Source organism: Stegodyphus dumicola, chromosome 9 (assembly GCF_044657685.1).
Source record: "Stegodyphus dumicola isolate Sdum_Otavi_A_Nest chromosome 9, ASM4465768v1".
Classification (NCBI taxonomy): domain Eukaryota; kingdom Metazoa; phylum Arthropoda; class Arachnida; order Araneae; family Eresidae; genus Stegodyphus; species Stegodyphus dumicola.
This window is the reverse complement of record NC_140776.1, coordinates 72826740-72846346: the sequence shown is the minus strand read 5'-3', so window position 1 is coordinate 72846346 and position 19607 is coordinate 72826740. Positions and strand designations below refer to the sequence as shown.

At 33.8% G+C, this 19607-nt stretch overlaps 1 protein-coding gene across 11 annotated transcripts in view; it reads left to right on the top strand.

Annotated features, from left to right (window-relative positions):
* The window catches only part of LOC118185753 (uncharacterized), a 555072-nt gene that overhangs the window by 464625 nt on the left and 70840 nt on the right, over positions 1-19607 (top strand). For all 11 annotated transcript variants that reach the window (XM_085823608.1, XM_085823606.1, XM_085823612.1 and 8 more), the window contains one exon: positions 1257-1343. In XM_085823608.1, the coding sequence (XP_085679734.1) occupies positions 1257-1343 (87 nt within the window). The remainder of the gene's footprint in view (positions 1-1256; positions 1344-19607) is intronic.

Below are 19607 nucleotides of genomic sequence, written 5' to 3'. Positions count from 1 at the left end.
TTTAGATTTTTATTTTTTCATTTCAATAATAATAATAATTTTGATTATTAATATATACGATGATAATTATGTATGATTTTAATACACATGATAATTTTCATTCCAATTTTATCACAAATTCACGATTTTTCGGCAACCAGTTATAAGGAATTTCTCCCGCCTTCTTAGCGTACCTTCGTGGTGTAATGGTCTGCACCCTGGGCGAGTATTCCAGAGGTTCGTGGTTCTATTCTTGACGAAGGTGTTGCTCATTCTTCACTAGTCTTGATTCCAAAAAATACCTAATGTCTCCCTACTGGCGCCCAAACTAAAAAGGGTGGTGGATGATGATTCTCTACATCCAAGATTTGGTGATAGGGTTCTCTAAAATCCCAGTCGCCCTTTAAAAGGGGGAGTATATAAGGTATTTCTTCCGCCTTCTTAGTGTGCCTTCGTGGTGTAGTGGTCTGCACGTTGAGCTCGTATTCCAGACGTCCGTGGTTCGATTCCCAGCGAAGGCGTTGCTCATTTTTCATCTTTCCTGCTCCGAAATAACCTAATGTCTCTACAAGGTCACGGAGTGGGAGTGATTGATACATTCCATTATTAACTCACAATAATAACACTTAACATCAGCACCGCATCTGTTGTTGATGGGTGTTGTGAATCAGTACAAATTCACATGCTAATCATGAAATTTGATATATATCTGCATCCTCTAAAAATCATAGGTCATATCACTATATATAATAAACATATGTACCTAATTTAATGAGGCCTTCAGGCTGACATATAAAATTGTTTTATGACAGAATACAGCTGTAAACTCCTACAGATGAGGTATAGGAGTTCTATAAAATTCTGCAGTTGAGCATATTCTGTAATCTGTAAATAACTTATCTACTATGCCGTTAAGTATATTACAAGAATTTGTTTTAATTTTAAACTAGATAACCATATTTAAACTTAGATACCACCAACTGTAAGCGAAATATCATGAATGGACTTAATGTTGAAGTCTTTCTCTATAAAACACTTATTTTTAAAATGGAATGAAAGTATTTTGAGTCTGTTCTTTTGAAAGCCCATGGCGTTTTTTGAAACTGAAATATTTGCTGTTAAAATGGGTCACAGTTAGATTAATTTCGTATATTTAACCCATAGTTCTATCGATATACTATGTATGATATAACAAGATTAGCATATTGTTATATTTTCACATTTTAGGTATCAGTAGAATCCCACCTAATTGAAAATATATTTTTTTTCTCTTCTAGATCTTTCGATTGAAATCGCTCAATCCAGTCTCCGTCAGTTCTATCACCCAGTTACAGTTATCTTCCTATTTGAAGGCAGAAATAGAGGTAAAATGCTATTTGTGAACTTCTTTATATTGTAACATTAATAAGGATGTATGATATACAGAAAAATGTGTATACAAAGTGGCTCTCAACAATTTATTCTGTGACTGCACAACTGCTAATTGTGGCTGAAGTACTCATGTTTTATGAGATATAATCCCATAGAAACATATGAATAGCTTCTTATTATAGAATAATATTTCATAAATGCATAAAAACCGTTCGACCGTCCGCTGTTAAACACATTTAATCTTCAAAAAAGCTTAAACTTTTGGCTAATTTCACAATCAATACTTGTTAATTATATTAACACTTGTTAGTTCACTGTTAATATTTGTTGGACGTATCAACATTGCAATGCAGTCATAAGTACGGATTATTCATACTGTCATTAGAATCGCTGAACATTCATATTAATCTGAGATTCTAATCAGAGTTGAGTTCAAGAGTAAACATTCCTTACAATTTATCTCAAATTTAAAGGTGAGATTTTTTTAAGCAGAAAATGAGAAAAATCGACTGTGTCCTTGGTGAAATTCGAAATGAATCTTTCAATGAATGAATTCGAAATGAATCTTTCATTCGAAATGAATCTGAAGTGTTAAACCACTTATACCACAAGAGTACGCAAGATAGAATGGGAAAATTCTTTATATTCCCTCCCGCCATACGTGTTACCACTTACGCCATGAGAGTAAACATCGAAAAATGCCACAATTGCTTATAAGCTGAGATATTAATATTCTAAAACTATTAATCAGCTGAAGAGACTGGTAGCAGAAAGTTTTCGCTTTTTTTCCCATTTAAATAAGAGGCACATACTAAATGTAAGCCTGTACGGTATTTTATTCTTAGCAGGCCTTCGTGGTGAAGTGGTCAGCACGCTCGACGCGTATTCTAGAGGTCCATGGTTCGAGTCCCAGAGAAGGCGTATCTCATTTTTTACGTCTCCTGCTTCTTCCAAAAAGAATTTAATGTCTCTACAGTGGCGCCCGAACTAAATAGAGTGGTGGATGATGATTCTCCAGCACCAGGATTTGGCGATTGGGTCTCCTAAACCCCAGTTGCCCTTTAAAAGGGAGAGTATGTAAGGTATTTCTCCCTTTTTAACAGGTCTTCATGGTGTAGTGGTTAGCACGCTCGACGCATATTCGAGAGGTATTCGATTCCCGGCGAGGGCGTAGCTCATTTTTCACGTCTCCTGCTCCAAAAAGTACCTAATGACTCTACAAGGCCCTCCAAATGAAACTATTTACATCATTATAAGAAAAATTAGCAATGTGAATTGTCATGAAAAAATTTCTTACTATCCATTGCGAAGAAGAGATGAATCACAACCTTAGAAATGCTCTCTGCCAGGCGCTTTGCATCGCCGTTTGTTGTTCATTATCTTCTGTTGTCTAATGCGAGGCTGTTTCCTTTAGAAAATAGTCCATAATGGCAGATTTATTTAGATAAGTTTCACTTGTACCATAACTACTTACTTGCGAATCCATTTTCATGTCGATTAATAGTCTCTCCCAAATAGAAAATCTAAAACTTCACAGCATATTATTCTTTCCTAATTCCTGTGCCGAATGGTAAGAATCAGCAGCCGAACACCAGCCACCGAAAGGTAAGGTCGCTGGTACTTCGGCCCTATTTTAAATCCTGAAGAACGAGCTGGCTGCATGGGAGTTTCATAGTTTTCTTCACGTGACTAGAGATAGTTTCCTTGAGAAAGTCCTCCACGAAAGCATTCCTCCCCTTAAGCAGATACCGCTGGAGGGCTTCGCCGTAATCTAAATAATCCATTCCAAAGATTTTGTGCAAAAATATTACTTCTCTAGAATTTTTAATGCTTCACAATTTTGTTAGATCCAACGCTAATATTCTTCTAAATTCCTTACAAAAACAAATGCCCATATAGATCAATATTTCAAATTACTGCACTCTGGTAATTTCACCTAGCTTAGTTTCCTAGCAAAACAGGCTGACTGCGTAAATTTGCAAAAAAAAAACGGAGGATTCCCTTTGTTTGCTAGTTTTTTTTTTTTTTTTTTTTTTTCATACAAACTAATTTATCTTGCCGTGTCTTTCTCAAATGCAAGCCCTCGAGGATGCGTAAGCTTAGTATACTCTGCCATAATCCAAACGCTTCTATGTAGCTGCTGTTGTTTGTTCCTCCTAATCTAAATATTGTCTGGATAAGTGCCACAAATTTATGGTGGTCAAGAGAAAACATATGCTTCTCCTACTCAAAGGCATTGAACATATCGTGTGTGACTTTTACGAGCTTGCTCAGTTCCGTCCCAGTTTTGATGGGGAATACGCGGGGGGGGGGATGAATCAAGAATCTTTTGTCTCCTCCTACCATAAAAATATCGAGAGGATGTTCGAGTGGATTTAAGCGCCCATTCTCCCATGTAAAGATACTATACATTTTCAAGCATCCATACCTTATTCGGGATTCGAACTTTGGCCCAAAGCTATGACAGCCGACTTTTTCACCCACCATGCCGATCGGGAATGTTTCCACACTGCTTAAGAGATTATTGTTTGCTTAATTTTTATCGCTACCAATATTAAATACGCATATTATCATGGCATTAGATTAGACTTATTAAATGGAAATTTTTATTTTTAACATCCCTTAATTGCACTAACTTAGTTATAACAACCGTCTATTTTCGTGGCTAAAGAAAATTTAGTGATCAGGTTTCCTCACAGCAATCGAATGGAGTTTTCTATAGAAAAAAATGTAAATGAATTTTAGTTTTCAAAGTAAGTTCTCATTTTATATTTAGAAATTCTACTACGAAATACATTTTTGTCTGCTTTACAAAAGAACAAAAATGTAGATGAAAAGTTACCGTCCGTAATTATTTTATACACAAACGACATAATACAAATGCAACTTAAAAAATATGGAAAACTTGAAGAAAAGTGTCATCATCGGGTTATAATTTCACAAATCATTTCTAGCGTCTCCAGCCATTTCTCGAGGATTCATTGCTGCCCGTTGAGCCAATCCTCCCTGAGGGCAGCCAATGGGGGCACCGCGATCGCCACCCCCTTAATTAGCATATCTCGAGTCTTGCGCTCTTTTTTGATGGTCGCTGGAAGGTAAAACGAGACAGAACAGTCTTAATAAACACAGTGTGTAACTTTTCTTTCGAAGCACGAAGTTTTCTCTGGGAGGTATAAGAAAATTTTCTAACTTAGCTTTAAAATCTCTTCCTAATTCTTGCCTTCTACGTGAAGACGGGGTGGAGCTTACGGTCTTCGATATGTGCGAAATCTGCCTACATGATGCGTCACGTTACGAAGGCGGTTCGTAGAATGTTTTAGAACAATGAGTGGTATTTCTAGCGTGACGAGTTTATACAAGACATGTTGTTTGAGACAAAATAAACCTGAATGTATTTTATATATAAGCTTTCAAATAACAATACAATAGAATTATCTGTCATGATTATTTGATTCAATAGAAAAGCTGGACATGGACATCTGTTTTCCAATTAGATTCAATTTAATGCTGAAAGCTGCTGAATCTCTTTAACCATCGTTGCTGTCGCTTTTTGCACGGAGAAGTAAAACATAATACCAAGCTGTCGTTTTTATTTCTAGTATTGCAGTATGCCAAAGGCTTCAGTGAGACTTCTTGTGGCAAATTCAGATGCCATTCGATTATCCAGCTTCTGACCAAGTTTTAGTGAACTGCATAGAAACCTGCTGTATATTTTTTAAATAGTTCTTGAATGTGTTTCTTATTTCCAGTAAGTGGATTTCGCCTCCTGGCAAAATAAAATACGTATATTACCACTTGAGGGTAAACTTTTTATAAACCTCAGGCGTAACTTGTTCAGTGAAATCACAACAACATCTTGAATAATTAAGCTTTTTCTTCATTAAATAAAGGTAGAAGTCTCTTCATGGGTATAATTTACGATTAAATAACAAGATAGTAAGTTTCCGTCGATGCAATTCGATGCCATTTGACATTGTTACCGTTAACGTTTTAAATACATAGTTTTATGTTCTAAATCTTAAATTTCTAGAAGAATCATTTCTTAAAACACTAGGTTAATGGAAACTATTAGTTAAGGCGTTAAAATAGAATCAACATACAAAGCTTACAGTTTTTAAAAGTTTTATAATATATTTTTTAATTTAAATTTTTTTTAACTTTTTCGGAAGTTTAAGGATAAACTTTTCGAAACATTCAACCATAATCTAATTTTTTCAGATAGCAACTTAGTTTTGCTTCTTTCATAAATATCTCTCTTCGCTCTCTCTCTCTCTTTGAAGCCTTCTTTCCGTTTTCAATGAGTATTTATGTCTACATATGATAGATCAGATATTGTCGGTCTGTTTTTTACGTGTATGAGCCTATGAGAACCATTTCTTTAAATGAGAATATATGTCATTAATAATACAAATAATTATATTTTACAGCCATTTTTTTCTTTTTTACCCTTGGAGAGAAAAGAAACTGAAAAATTTAATGTAACTCTGAGATTGGATTCTCTTTATAGAGAGAAACTGCTATTCATTTGACAAACGTTCGAATTATTAAATTTTACAAAGTTCATGCTGTTTTAAATTTAGCTCACTTTATTGACCTGATCAAATTCTGTCATTTAAGTGAAGTTACAAGTTTCTTGTCCAGATTTCTTCCCCTTTTTCATAATAATTTTCTCATTCAAATTTATTAACGTAATTTCAAAAACAATTAAATCATTAATTTTTACTGAACTTGCATAATTTTGTTTTTCCCACTGATTTTTGTATTTTACAGATAAGGAACACATATGCATATTACATAAAAACATGAAATTTACGTCGTATAGGCCATAAATAAGTTTCTTAAAACTTTTTTTAAAACTGAAACATTGTTTTTTTGTTACTAAATTGAATCAGTAGTCATTTTAGATAGATAATTTTGCTACTCAGAATTATTGCCCTAGATTAATACAGTATTTTATATATAACATTATATTATATATTTTAATATTTTATTAGAAACATGTTTATTGTTCGTTATGGAATAGCAGGGAGTAGTTGAAAATTTTCCATAGGAAAATATTAACTCTCAAAACACGGAAATAGTGGTGAAGGCGTATTTAAAGTTCTGTTAATTCTGAATTTTTTTTATTGTGTGCTATGTTATTCTGCACAGAATTCTCTTCATTGGTTTTTTTGTTTTCTTGACTAAAAGCAAAATATGTTCGTGACTTTATCAGAATAACTAATTTTAATTTGAAATATTAATTTCTTTTAAGTTTGCAAGTTAACTTACTTCTTTGTAACAAGTAAAACTGAAGTGAAACATAGCTTTAGATCTTTATACAGTTATTCCCTAACATCTGTTTATCACTATTGTGAATCAGCTCTAAATATTGTAAATTATGGTAGAAAATCATCTCTAATAATAATAAGGATTGAATTATGAATGGAAATATGTGACTCAAAAGTACATCAAGTGTGATGCTTAGTAACAAATATTTCATGGGTTTGGTGGGCTTTTTAAGGGAGACTAGCTAATATACATGCTACACATAGTAAAAGCACGAAGCAGTCCATGTAGCCGGCCCGTTCGCCTGGAATCGAACCCAAATCAAACTAATAGTATTCAGTGATGTTACCACTCGGCCTCTGGTGAGAATGTTTTATGGTTGCTATGTTTATGCCCCTGAAAGTAGAAATTAAATGTTCATACTGATGTATAAACCTTTAATTTACTTTAAAATATCTATACTCATGTTTTGCGTTTCTACAATTTTGTTTAAAATACTTTTCATTTTAAATATTAATTGAGGGGCAAAACAAATTTTACGAATTACGAAGTATTTAAGCTGATAACTAAAATTATTATTAGTGTTTTAAATTGTATTATACAATTAATACTCAATTTAAAGTTGCAGTAGAATTTCACGAATAGTTAGAAGTTATTTGAAAATAATTTGATTATAAAATATTCTCCTATTATTTATAATTTTTTTTTTTTTTTTTGTAATTGCAGTTTATTTTATAACCAGTGTGATTTACATTAGAAATACAATCTTTTCAGCTAATTTATCATTTTCGTTAGCTAGCAGTTTATCATTGCTTCGATTTTATTACACATAACTTCTAAAATCTTTGTTATAAAACCCACTGAATATGTAACATAGACCTATTGAACAGGTCCCTGATACTATAATTTTTTCACTCTTCTTCCTTTTTTTTTTTTTTTTTACTTTTACTTTTACTTTAACTAAAATTAAGAAAGTGAGTTAAGAAGTGTAAATAAATCTGCCTAAATTAATAATTTAAATAAGTCTGCCTGTAGCTACTTTCGGAAGTCTTGGATTTATTTCGTAATATAAGCATATTTTTAGAATTAGGGAAACGAGCAACTTTAGTTTGTGGCAGATTACGAACAAATCTTAATCGATAGAGTTTCCTTCAAAAACTATACCAATTTAAGGTTGCTTTTTTGCCTATTTTGAAATTTACATTTAACGTATGTTTCTCTTCTAGTTGATGATTACTATACTTATTATGAAATGATCTGGGTAACTGAATAATTTCATTTATGTTCACTGATCTTCATCAGAAGCACCGTCTTTAATTTATCAAAATTTTTCTTGAACTTAAGTTTCGTAATAATGAAGGTTAAAACATTGAAATTATAAAATAATGAAAAAAATTATTAAATTATGAAAATATAGTTCGGTTGCACATTGTTTGAAAAACGAATGAAAGTTAAAAAAATTCCTTTTAGTATTAGCAGTTTCTTGTATCTCGCTACACCTTGTTCATAACCGGTACCTTTAATAATAAAAAACATCTTACTTTAAAAAAATGGAAGAATACTTTATTTTCCCGTTGATTTTAAATTCTTGCGCGAAGAAAACCTTCTTCCTAGGCTTTAATAGACAGAGAGTAAAACTCTAAAATTTTGCGCATGAAGCAATCTTTTTCTATTTTGTAGATCTTCATTTGGCCAGGTACTGATCTCAAAAACATATACTTGTTACGCATTTTTAGAAAATTGCTCTTTTTTAGCAAGAAAATAGTATGAGTGTATCGAAGTGTTTACTATTTTCAACGAAAACAGTGAGCATATTTTATCTGAAAGCAATCTTCTATGAATTACTTATTATTTATTTTAAAAACGTTCTTTAAAGTCATAAGGTTTATACAGTCTCGTATTTTTAGGAAACATAAACTAATGAGCTCAAGAAAGATTGTATGAGGAATTAACCTCCCCCCGCAGGTCTTGACAGCAACAGACAAAGTCAGAAGAAGAGTGTAAAGATACTTTTATTCAATCACATAAAGTGTTGCCGTTGTTGTGACTTATCTCACTTGTCAGACAGTAATATCAGAACAAGCCCACGAAATTCATCATCGCAAGGAGTGCAAGATTGCGCCTGTCGTTGGCAAGAGCTTTCAGCACCATACAAGTGACAGTACGGCTTTGCTCAGTTCCACCCCCAATTTTGATGAAGAGCATCTCGGGGGGGGGTCTCCCGCTCCGTCCTTCTACCACCAACTTTTAGAGAGGACTTTCGGCTTGCGGCATGTTTAGAGTGTCCCCATGCTGCACAGACACTATTCATTTACAAACATTCATGTCTTCTCTAGATTCGAACCCGGGCCCTTCGGTACGGCAGTCAGCGTCGCTAACTACGTTACCAGTTGGATGGCTTCCCATAAAGTTGAACAGATGGTTTCACTTGGACTTACATAAGCCAATACTCCTGGCATAATAACTTTAAGTTCAACAAGGGATGTTGAACTTAAAATAAAATGTAATTAAACTAGCCTAACTGCTCACAGGATAATTTAAACGATCAAAAAGGCTCTGGTTCCTAGAAGCGGGCGGAAACAAGTCTAACGGTTAGGAGCACTCAACGCCACAGAATCAAATCGCTAGTAAATCAAAGTAATTACGTGGCCTTGAAGCAGGCGTAACACGCACAAAAACCATCTTCCGAAACTTTCGCTTAAATATCATTTCTTGCTACCTTAATTTGAATAAATGCGCGTTATCTGATTAGCATTATGGCAGGAAAACATGGGTGAAAATGAGAATGAAATAAAGTTACTTCAACTAAAAATTAACTATTAGTCAAAATAAATGAATCTCTACAGGTAGTTTGTGGGTAAGACCCAAACTTTCCATAAATGCTTTATCGTACGCTCTAAAATTAATATTATTATACGTTGTCATGATGTCTTACAGATGATATTTTTAAATCAAATGTTATCTTCTTGATTAAAGATGCTTCTCTTATAGACTGATGTTATCAACCGCTAACTAGCTCCTTTACCATTCGCACAACAAAGAATGAATTAAAACTTTATTAAAAATAAGGTAATAAGGTACAAAGCCATAAGCCTCACATTTTCAACTTAAGCACGGTTTACGGAAAATTTATTGGTACTTCAGACAATAAATCCAGTAATACTTACTGTGGAATAAAAGACTCGCTTTCATTTCAAAGAATTTTGAATTAAAGTAGCTTCAAAGAACTTCAGATTCAGTAGTCTAAATGAGGCTATTTTTTAATATTAATAGCTAATATACGAAACAACAAGGAAGAATATAAGAAAGTAAAGGGGCAGTCATATATACTTTTCATGAGATCATTGTACCTATTCTACTGTTCTAAAATTTTGCGACGGCAGGCGAAAAACAAATTGTGCAATAAAATTAAATATTTCACTCTTCTTACTCAAAAAATCAACAGTGACCCAGTGGCTAAAGCCGCTGAAGACTAGTATTTCGTTACAAATTCGCTTCTAGGCGAACGAGATGATTTCATGGATTTTCCGAACGTGTTAAACGAATTCCAGCGATTTCAGATGATATCTTACGACAGATAGCTCTTCTGCGCTTTTCCTGTATTATGTTAGCTAATAGTTCTTCTGGTATTACAACAAGGTATTGAATAACAGTTAATAAAAAGCTAAGACTTTTTTAATCATTATTTTTGTCTATAAAAATTTGAGACTTTTTAAATTATTATTTGTCTTAACCACTTAGTTCCAAAAAACACTTTTTAAGAAAACGGTTATATTAGTAATATAAAAATCAAAACACAGTGATTATGAGCAAAACTTTTTTGAGCGGAGATTTACACATTTTTGAAACAATTTCCAGACTTTAATTAATATTTAAAATGTAAAGAATATTTTTTTAAATGCTCAATCTGATAGCCTATTTTTTGGACTATAATTCTTCATCGTGATTTCCGTGATAGAAGAAATTTTTCATAACACTTCCAGAGGGGCTGATTTCCATTCCTATTCCTTTACATTCCATAGTCACCAGACGTAGTGGGTTTTCCCTTAGAAAGAGTTCCAAGAGACCATAGTCCATAATAGTCCTTAAGCATAGAGCATAATAGTCCTTAAGTGAAACGTCAGGAGACTTCGCAGAAATAGACAGGTTTTAAAAGCATATATGCAATATCTGTGTCACTTTTCCTTTTTTCAAGGAATGCAGTGGTGCTCTTCAAATTATAATTTGTTTCTTTTTCTTAATGAAGTTTCACTCTATGAACGTTAGGGCGATTAAGAAATGGAATTTTTTCTGCAAATATTGGTCTTAAAACTTTCTCTTGACTGTATGTTGAATGATTTTAACATTTTTCTCCACTCTTCTCATTTTTAATTTCTCTTTGTAAGACAATCTTGCGACAATCATAAATCCCTTCATTATTGAAGCCTTCCTTGTGTTGATGGAACCAGTTTCGTACATTTTTTTCTCTTCATTTTCGGTGATAAATAGACCATCTTTTATTGCAGTCCTCTAGACAAATCCATGCTTCATCAAAGGTCACAATGTATTTCCATTTATCTCTTGCTACATAGTTTTCCTACGAGGCTTTACAAATTGTTCTGCTTTGAACCACGTGCCTCGATAAAAGCTAGTGAACATTACGTTTTTTAGCTTTATAATGTTGTGAATCTTTGTTTATTAATTTATGTATTTTTTCTACAGATGTATTTAAAGGCTTCGAAATTGATTTCTGTGTCGGCGGAGTTTCTCTTATTACCAACGGTTTAACTTAAAAAAAAAAAAAAAAAAAAAAACATTAGAAAGAATACGTACCTTTTTCAAGTATTCGTTGGAGTCTTCTTTTCATGTAGAAGTAATGACTATCATCTTTTCCCTTTCTGATTAATAATGCTGCTTATTTTGCACTAGAAATTTTAATAATATGCATTTCACAACGTTTTTGAGGCCCACAAGCGTCCGAGCGGTAACGTCGCTGAACACTGGTAGTTCAGTCTGAGGTTCGAATCCCGCGATCGGGCTGGCTGCATGGGTGCTTTCGTGGTTTTCCCCATGTGTAACGTGTATACGAGCCAGTTCCCTTAAAAGTCCTCCACGAAGGCATCCCTCCCTTAAGGCGGATAGCCCTCGATTGCTTTGCCGTAATCTAATAAAACCAAAAAAAAAAAAAAAAAAAACACAACGTTTTTGAATTATAGAATAAGAATCTTCGAAAAGCGTAAAAGCGTATACTTCAACCACAGTTTGTTTACATAAGACATTTTGAAAGAAGAATGAGGCTGCAGACGATATTGCTCTTTTCAAATAATAAGCTGTTACCAGAAGTTTTTATTCTAAAATATTTGTTTTTTTTTTGTTATTCTCTATCGAAATAGTTCTAAAAATGTGTAAACATCTTCCGTAGAAACACAACTCAAATCCTGATTTTGAATTCTAGCTCAACTTTCTGAATTCTTTCTGAATTCTAGCTTTTATCAGAAGTTATTCATTCGTAACAGCCAGAGTATACAACTAATCAATTATCAAATATTTTTCTACGGAGTTTTGCAAGACACTGAAATTTGTCATTTACTGTAGATCAAATATAGCCTCAGTGTCCTCATCATATCCAAATATGCTTATACTGCATGGAATGATCTTCCTGTTTTTCATCATTTGCACAGAGATAGTAACGAACACTGCTGACAGCGTAACTTCTGACTGTAAGAGAATCCTCCGACATTTTTTAACTCATAGTTAAAAACATTTTACTATTAATAATATATGAATTACTAAAATTTATTCTAAAACATTAAATTTAAAAAAATACTTTTTGAATCTTTAAAAATCTTAAATCGTTAAATGATAATAAAGATATACACATCATTCAAATGGTTAAGTAAATTATGCAAAAGAGCATTTAATTAGGTAATTACGTTTAATTAACTAAATTTTATTTTATCTTCAGTATTAAATCATATATGCAATATATGCAGTTACTTGTTATGTCAAAGGTTTTGAAAATACGTTTTAAAATTACTTCTCTTTTAACCTTATTTTCTTCAAAATATCTGGAACCTCTAAATCTGATAATCGATGTTAACTCATCGAAATCAAAAACGAGGTAAAATTTGTCCCCTTTTTCAGTTTTTATAGGATATAAATTCAGGAGTAAGTAAGTACCTTCCATTCTTATTTTGGTAAAAATTTTGAACTATTTCGAAGCATTAAAATCTAATGCGCTAAAGCAGCTTGAAGTTTTATGTTGATGTAGAAAGAAAACAATCCCGTTGTTTTCTATAATGCATATTTTAACTGTAAAAGTTTAAAAAAGAATTTTGTTTCTGGAATTCATGAAGACTTTGTAATTTGCATTAAATCACTCCTCATTGGTTGCTCGGATTCCCCCGCCCTTACTAAGGGATGTCTAATACATGACATTTTTTTCCCTCTAGGTTCCTCCTACACCACTGAAATTTGCTACCATTTGAAAAAGTTTCAAAAAGAACTTAACGTTAAAAAGTTTCTACTTTTTCCACATTTTTTTTTTCACTATCATCATTCCTCCCATACTGCAATACGTTTCCTCTTATACACAATTTTTCCCCCAACTTTTTACCCATGGGGTGGGGACGGAGAAAACGGCACTTTTCTCGCGGGGTACCTTTTTTTTTATTCCACGTAAGATAAGGTAGCAGCTGCCCAGTCTGATTTGGGAAAAACGCATTACTGGCTGAGTGTAATTCTCGCAGTACTTTATGGTAATCCGCAAGGTAATCAGTATAAATTTTTGGCGGCATGTGCGTTTGATGTATATATGTGTGTGTGTGTTCGAACTTCGCATCGTTTGGTTTTTTGGGAATCCCCCACCCTCACTTTTCAACTCGTGAGGGAGGGGAAAATCTGCGGGGATGAGTTATATGTTTTTTTAGACATATTTTTCCCTTAATTTTTTGCAAAGTTTAAAGAGGCTTTCCCGCCTTCCACTACCGTATTAAAGACACATGTTCTTAGTAATGGTTGTCACAACTCTTAATACTTCGGCGTCCGCTAGGTTTGATGTAACAAGATATGCAAATACCCTTCCAGTTATATAAATACCTTTTAATTTTTACTAACTTAACTTTTAATCGTTCAATATGGTTTAATGCAGGCACCTATTGCATTCGAAAATGAGTTAATGCTAAATGTTTCCTGTATTTCACACTGCTATGCATTCAGAAAGCTAGATTTTATGTTCTTTAAATTTTATTATTAGTGTTACGTTGCATATCTATCCATAGTGAAACGTTTCCGCAGTGTAAGCGTATTTTTAGGCCTTTAGTTATCTTAACATGTTTAACTTTGCTATTTTTGATGATTTATATATATAGCCCGTGCAGAAATAAAATAGGGATAAAATCACCCCAAAAAATTTTAATCTCTGTAGCTATATGGAATAGAAGCTGAAACCGAATAAATAACAATTCCTTATATCGTGTTCTGTAGTATCGTGATTTACTTTGGGTAACAGAAACTTTTCACTAAATTCTAAAAATTTCCAATTTAATTAAAGCTGTGCTTTATTCAAGTTATAACTACTATATCAAGATTTAGTACTGCAACTTTATGAATTAAAATCAACATGCCATTACAAGCTCGGTAAGAACGCCGATCTTTCACTATTATTGAGCTTAATTGATCAGATAAAATTAGGTGCAGGTTTCAGAAAGACGCTTTGTTATCTTGTTACGTAAATGCTAATTAAATTTGAAATTTCTCAAAGATGAACAACGTCTAGCAGAAACTTAATAAATGAGCTATTTAATTTTAATATCTTATACAGTTGCTGCATGGTTTCACAGTAAAGTTTTCCCCTGATAAACAGGTCTGAGTAAATACAGTATATTAGTTGATCTGTCATACAAATGAAAACCTTCTACTTGAGAAAAAATTGTTGCTTTTGTCACTTGAAATTGAAAGTCTTTTCAGCTGTAATCCATAAAATAAAACTTGTTAATTACCGTATATTATGGACTAAAAGACGCACATTTTTCTTCAAAAAATTGTCTCCAAAATTAAGGTGTTTATTATAAACGAAATTAATATAAAAATATCCAGTGTTTGATTTAAAATTCCTGTCAGTCTTAAAAAATGGCCATATATTCGATGCCGCGAGAAACTTAGCCGTATCTGGATTCAACCGGCATACTTTCTTCCTCCCGGCCCTCCATCAGAAAACCAGAGCATTGCCTAGCTTATGATACGTCATTGCAGTCTACAGTAAAGTGAATTTGAATTGAAAGTGATTTATATTATCGGTAACAGTACAATATTTTTGTTAATAGCTATAGTTTCGCTATGGAAAATTGAAATTGAAAGTAACAGCATATGCAGAATAACAGGGAAACAGATCAGCTGAGTTATATTTCAGGCCTTCACTACCAGAAAAAAACATTCGAAATTGTTGGGATAGTAAAGAAGAAGTGAAACAAATGAGGAAGACTAAATGTGAAAATAAGAGGGTTAGATGCAAAACGGCCAAAACTAGAAGATGATGCATTGAAATGGATTCAAGGACTCCGCCAAAATGGCACTAGAATTAATACAGAAAATGATTCAAGTGTACGTTCGTAAGCTAGTGCTACAGTGGAACTTAACAGTTTTTAAGGGTGGAGTAGGCTGGTACTACAGAATTATGAAGCATCATGGACTTTGCATGCGAACCGAAACCAAAATATCTTAGAAAATTTCACAAGAGTGTCGAGAGAAATTATGATCTTCCATCGCTTTATTATTGAGCATCGAAAGCAAAACAGTGTGGAACTAAGCCAAATACCGAATATGAACGAAAATCCTCTGACAGTTGATGTGTCGAGTAACAGAACTGTTGCCATGAAAGGTGCTAAAACTGTAACTATGGAAACAAATGGACATGAAAAAATGCACTACACTGTTGTCCTTTCATGTTGTGCTGACGGCACTAAACTTAATCCAATGATCATTTTCAAGCGCAAAACAATGCCAAAACCTCGTGAAATACCACCAAGTGTTGTTGTTCACGTACATGATAAGAGTTGGATGGACGAGGCTGGTATGAAATTATGGATTAACAGAGTATGGGAAAGAAGGAAAGGGGCTTTATTGAAGAAGAGTTCTCTTCCTGTGATAGATCAGTTTAGTAGTCATTTGAAAAATTCTGTGAAACAAAAACTGAGACAGGGAAATACAGATCTTGCTGTTATTTCAGGAGGACTTATTTCACAATTGCAAGCTATTAATTTCTCGATAAATTAACCATTTAAAGTGTATATGAAAGGGGAATGGAACAAATGGATGATGGATGAAACCCAACATGAATTCACTCCGAAGGGAGCTTTAAAACGACCTACTATCAAACAAGTTTGTCAGTGGATAAACCAGGGGTGGTCTAGAGTGAGAGAAAATATTATTTTTAAATATTTAAAAAAATGCGGCATAAATAACGCTCTCGATGGCAGTGAAGACCATTTTATATATGAAGAGGACAACGATGACAATAAAGAGAAACATCAAGAAGAAGAAAGTTCAGAATGACGATTTTCAGTTCGGTTTCATAAACTAAGAACTGTATTTTAGCCTGGCTTTGCAATCGAATAATAAAAATTGTAAAAATATTAATTAAAAAAATTCATTAAAAATTAAGGTGTGCCTTCTAGTCCGTAAAATACGGTAAAAAACATTTTTCTGAATATTATACGTCAGTGGCTAAAATGGGGAAAACGTTTTGGAAAATGTTTATTTTTGAAGTTTGATGGCTAATTATACCAGATCCAAATATAATTCAACTAATAGTGTAATGTAGTGCAGCTCAAAGGAAAGTATTTGTCAATATGTGAGGTTTATCTATTTATTTTTAACTAATGGTTCATTTTAAGTTGAAAAGCCTTTGCTATTTACTCTCTTTTCACCCACGCTTTTTATGCCAGAAGGTAAATGAGATAGCGAGAGTTTAGTCAGATTAAGGTAAAATGAAGTGCTATTTAAGTAACAGTTTCGGAAGTTAGTTTTCAGAGCGTATCTGCCTAGTCTAGGCCACTTTGTGCTGTGATTATTCCAGGACTTCGCGACTTTCCTTAGCGGAGTTGATGTGTTCTTGCCTTTAAGCCGGTTATTTTAGAGCAAAGCTCTTCCTGCGCGTTAAAGTATTCTGTGGTCCGTTAGGCTAACCTACACACCTTGAAATTACTATTTATTGCGTATTTCTGATAAGCCAGAAATGTTGGTTGGTCTTCTAACCGAAGTTGGGTCATTCGTTAATTTTATGATTGAATAAAGGGTTTTATACACCCTTCTTCTGATCTTTGTTTAGTTTCACAAGGTCTGAAGATAATTCTTCAAAGACCTTGTAGAGACATTAGGATATTTTTTGTCTTTTGGAAGCAGGCAAGATGAAAAATGAGCATTCGCCTTCGCCGGGAATCGAACCACGGACCTCTGAAATACCGGCTCAGGGTGCAGAACCACTACACCACGAAGGCACTGTAGGAAGGAGGGAGAAATACGTTATATACTTCCGCTTTTAAAGTGTGTCTAGGGTTTTAGGGGACCCGATCGCCAAATCCTGGGCGAGGAGAATTATCATCCAACACTCTTTTTAGTTCGAACACCATTGTAGAAACATTAGGATTTTTTTTCCGAAGCACGCAAGATGAAAAATTAGCAATCGCTTTCGCCGGGAATCGAACCACGGACCTCTGGAATACCGGCCCAGCTTGCAAAACCACTACACCACGAAGGCGGGAGAAATACCTTATAACTTTTAAATGTTTATGTTTCTAAAGAGACACAAACTTTAGAATTATGTTATAAAATTTTTATAAAATTGATTGACTACTTTTTAAGTGTGTGTCTTCTTTAATTTATTGAACTTTTCAAACGAAAAGAATATTAAAAAATTGGTTCGAACACTGATTGGTTACCTAACGATGTAAAGTAATACAGTTAAGTGAAAAAGTCTACAACTGTGAAGAAATTAGAAGAAAAACTGCTGAAAACTTAACCAAGGCGGCATCTCAAAATATCTAAAGGGACATAAGGAGAGTCAGTCTCTATAAAGCAAGACTGTTAAAAGTAGAAAAAAGTTCAGAACACTTAGTAATAATAGAACAAAAGAGAATAGAACAAATATACAAGAAATGGTTCAGCCCAGTGTGAAGGTAAGATCAAGAACTGTTCGGAAAGGCTGCCGGTACTTGGTAAAAATACTAGAAGCACTATTGTTTTCTTCCCACACAAAAGGTGAAAGGATTAAAATGGACTAGGACTCATAATCCCAGGACGGTGCAGCTATGGGACAACGTTATTCGGAGTGATGAAACCAATATCTCAGTGTCTGTTAGTGCTGGCATAAGGTAAGTAAGGAGAAGATTCGGAGAATATTTGAATCCAGTTCTATTAAACCCATCATGAAACAAGCAATTAGTGTCATGATCTGAGGTCAAATGAGACCAAAAGAATTTCTTTACTGTTATATTCAAAACATGTTTGTATCTGATACCTGGAGAAAATTTATGAAGCTTTACTGGATAAGAAAAAGATTTATTTATCTCACTTCAAGCAGAATTCTATCCATATGCTACTGCTGGAATGGCCTCAGAATAACTGAGATCTTACCCCAATTGAAAATTTGTGAAGGCTGTTAAAGAAACTTGTTAACTGCAAACAACCAGGCATATATATTTCTCTTGTGGGACGATATACGACATTGTAAGGCCCAGGTTAACGCTATTTTCCCAACTAAGTTTTAATGATCATTTTGCATATTTCGCCATCTCTATGTATTTCAGTTTCCTGACACGCTGAATATGCTTCGTACAGGAATTAGCGTTGCTGGATGCCGTATCGTTGAACCCGAGTTCGGGTACCAGGGAAGGCTTGGATGATGTTTTTATTATACATACATACAGTCTCAGTCTTCTTTACCGCCAGTCAAAATTCCGAAAGTAATTGGTGCCAGCCAAGAGTCCCATCGGTTGGCTTAGTATAGGGAAAAACAGGTGTGGGAGACCATTTGGCCCATTCCCGAAGGAGTTTCTTTAAAACTGAGACGCAACTGGACAGAGTCGTACTTTCGTCTATAAGGTATCCGTGGTTCATGCCAACGACAGATGTAGTCTTGCGTTCATCGCCACAGCAAAATTCTTTGTTTTTTTTTCTCATGTTATTGTGGAAAAGTCATAACACGTTTTAATTTTCTTATTTACAGGTGTTGTTATTAATAAAAGTCTTTCATAAATATTATTAAATTTCACTATTAATTAAATTGCCTTTCCTTTCACATATCATTTGAAAGTATTACTCATTTGAAAGTATTAGTAAAAATAGTTATATTATGAGCAAATTAACTTTAAAATTACTCCTTTTCCTGAAGGCTTCCATACGTTTGACAATTAGTATATCGCTACTGAACTGTAGAGACATTAGTTCTTTATTTGGAAGCAAGAGAGATTGAAAAATTAGCAACGCCTTCGACGGGAATCGAATCGCGGACCTCTGGAGCACTGGCCCAGTGTACAAACCACTACACCACGAAGGCACGCTAGGAAAGCGGGAGAAATACCTTATAGAACATTTCAAGCCTTCCTGCACCAGGAAGATAAAAATGCCTAAGGAGAGGTTTTACAGCACAAATGTACGATACCAACTGCAGTTATCAAAGATCTTATGAAGAGACCAGTTCCAAATTTCCAAAAGGAAAATTTGTTTTATTAGAAGTGAATAAATGTCTAGTTTATTGCAAACTGAGGTAAAGTTGATGGTCTGTTCAATGAATACATCATGTAGTGCTACTGGACTATGCTGAAGAAAACGAAGATAACACAAAACAATTTTTAACCTCTCTACATAATTCTGTTCAATGAATACAGCATGCAGTGCTATTGGACTAAGAAATAAGAAACGAACTGAAGAAAACGAGGATAACATGAAACAATTTTAACCCTTTTACATAATTTAAATCTTAGACCTTTCATAAAATGGAATGAAAATTTTCG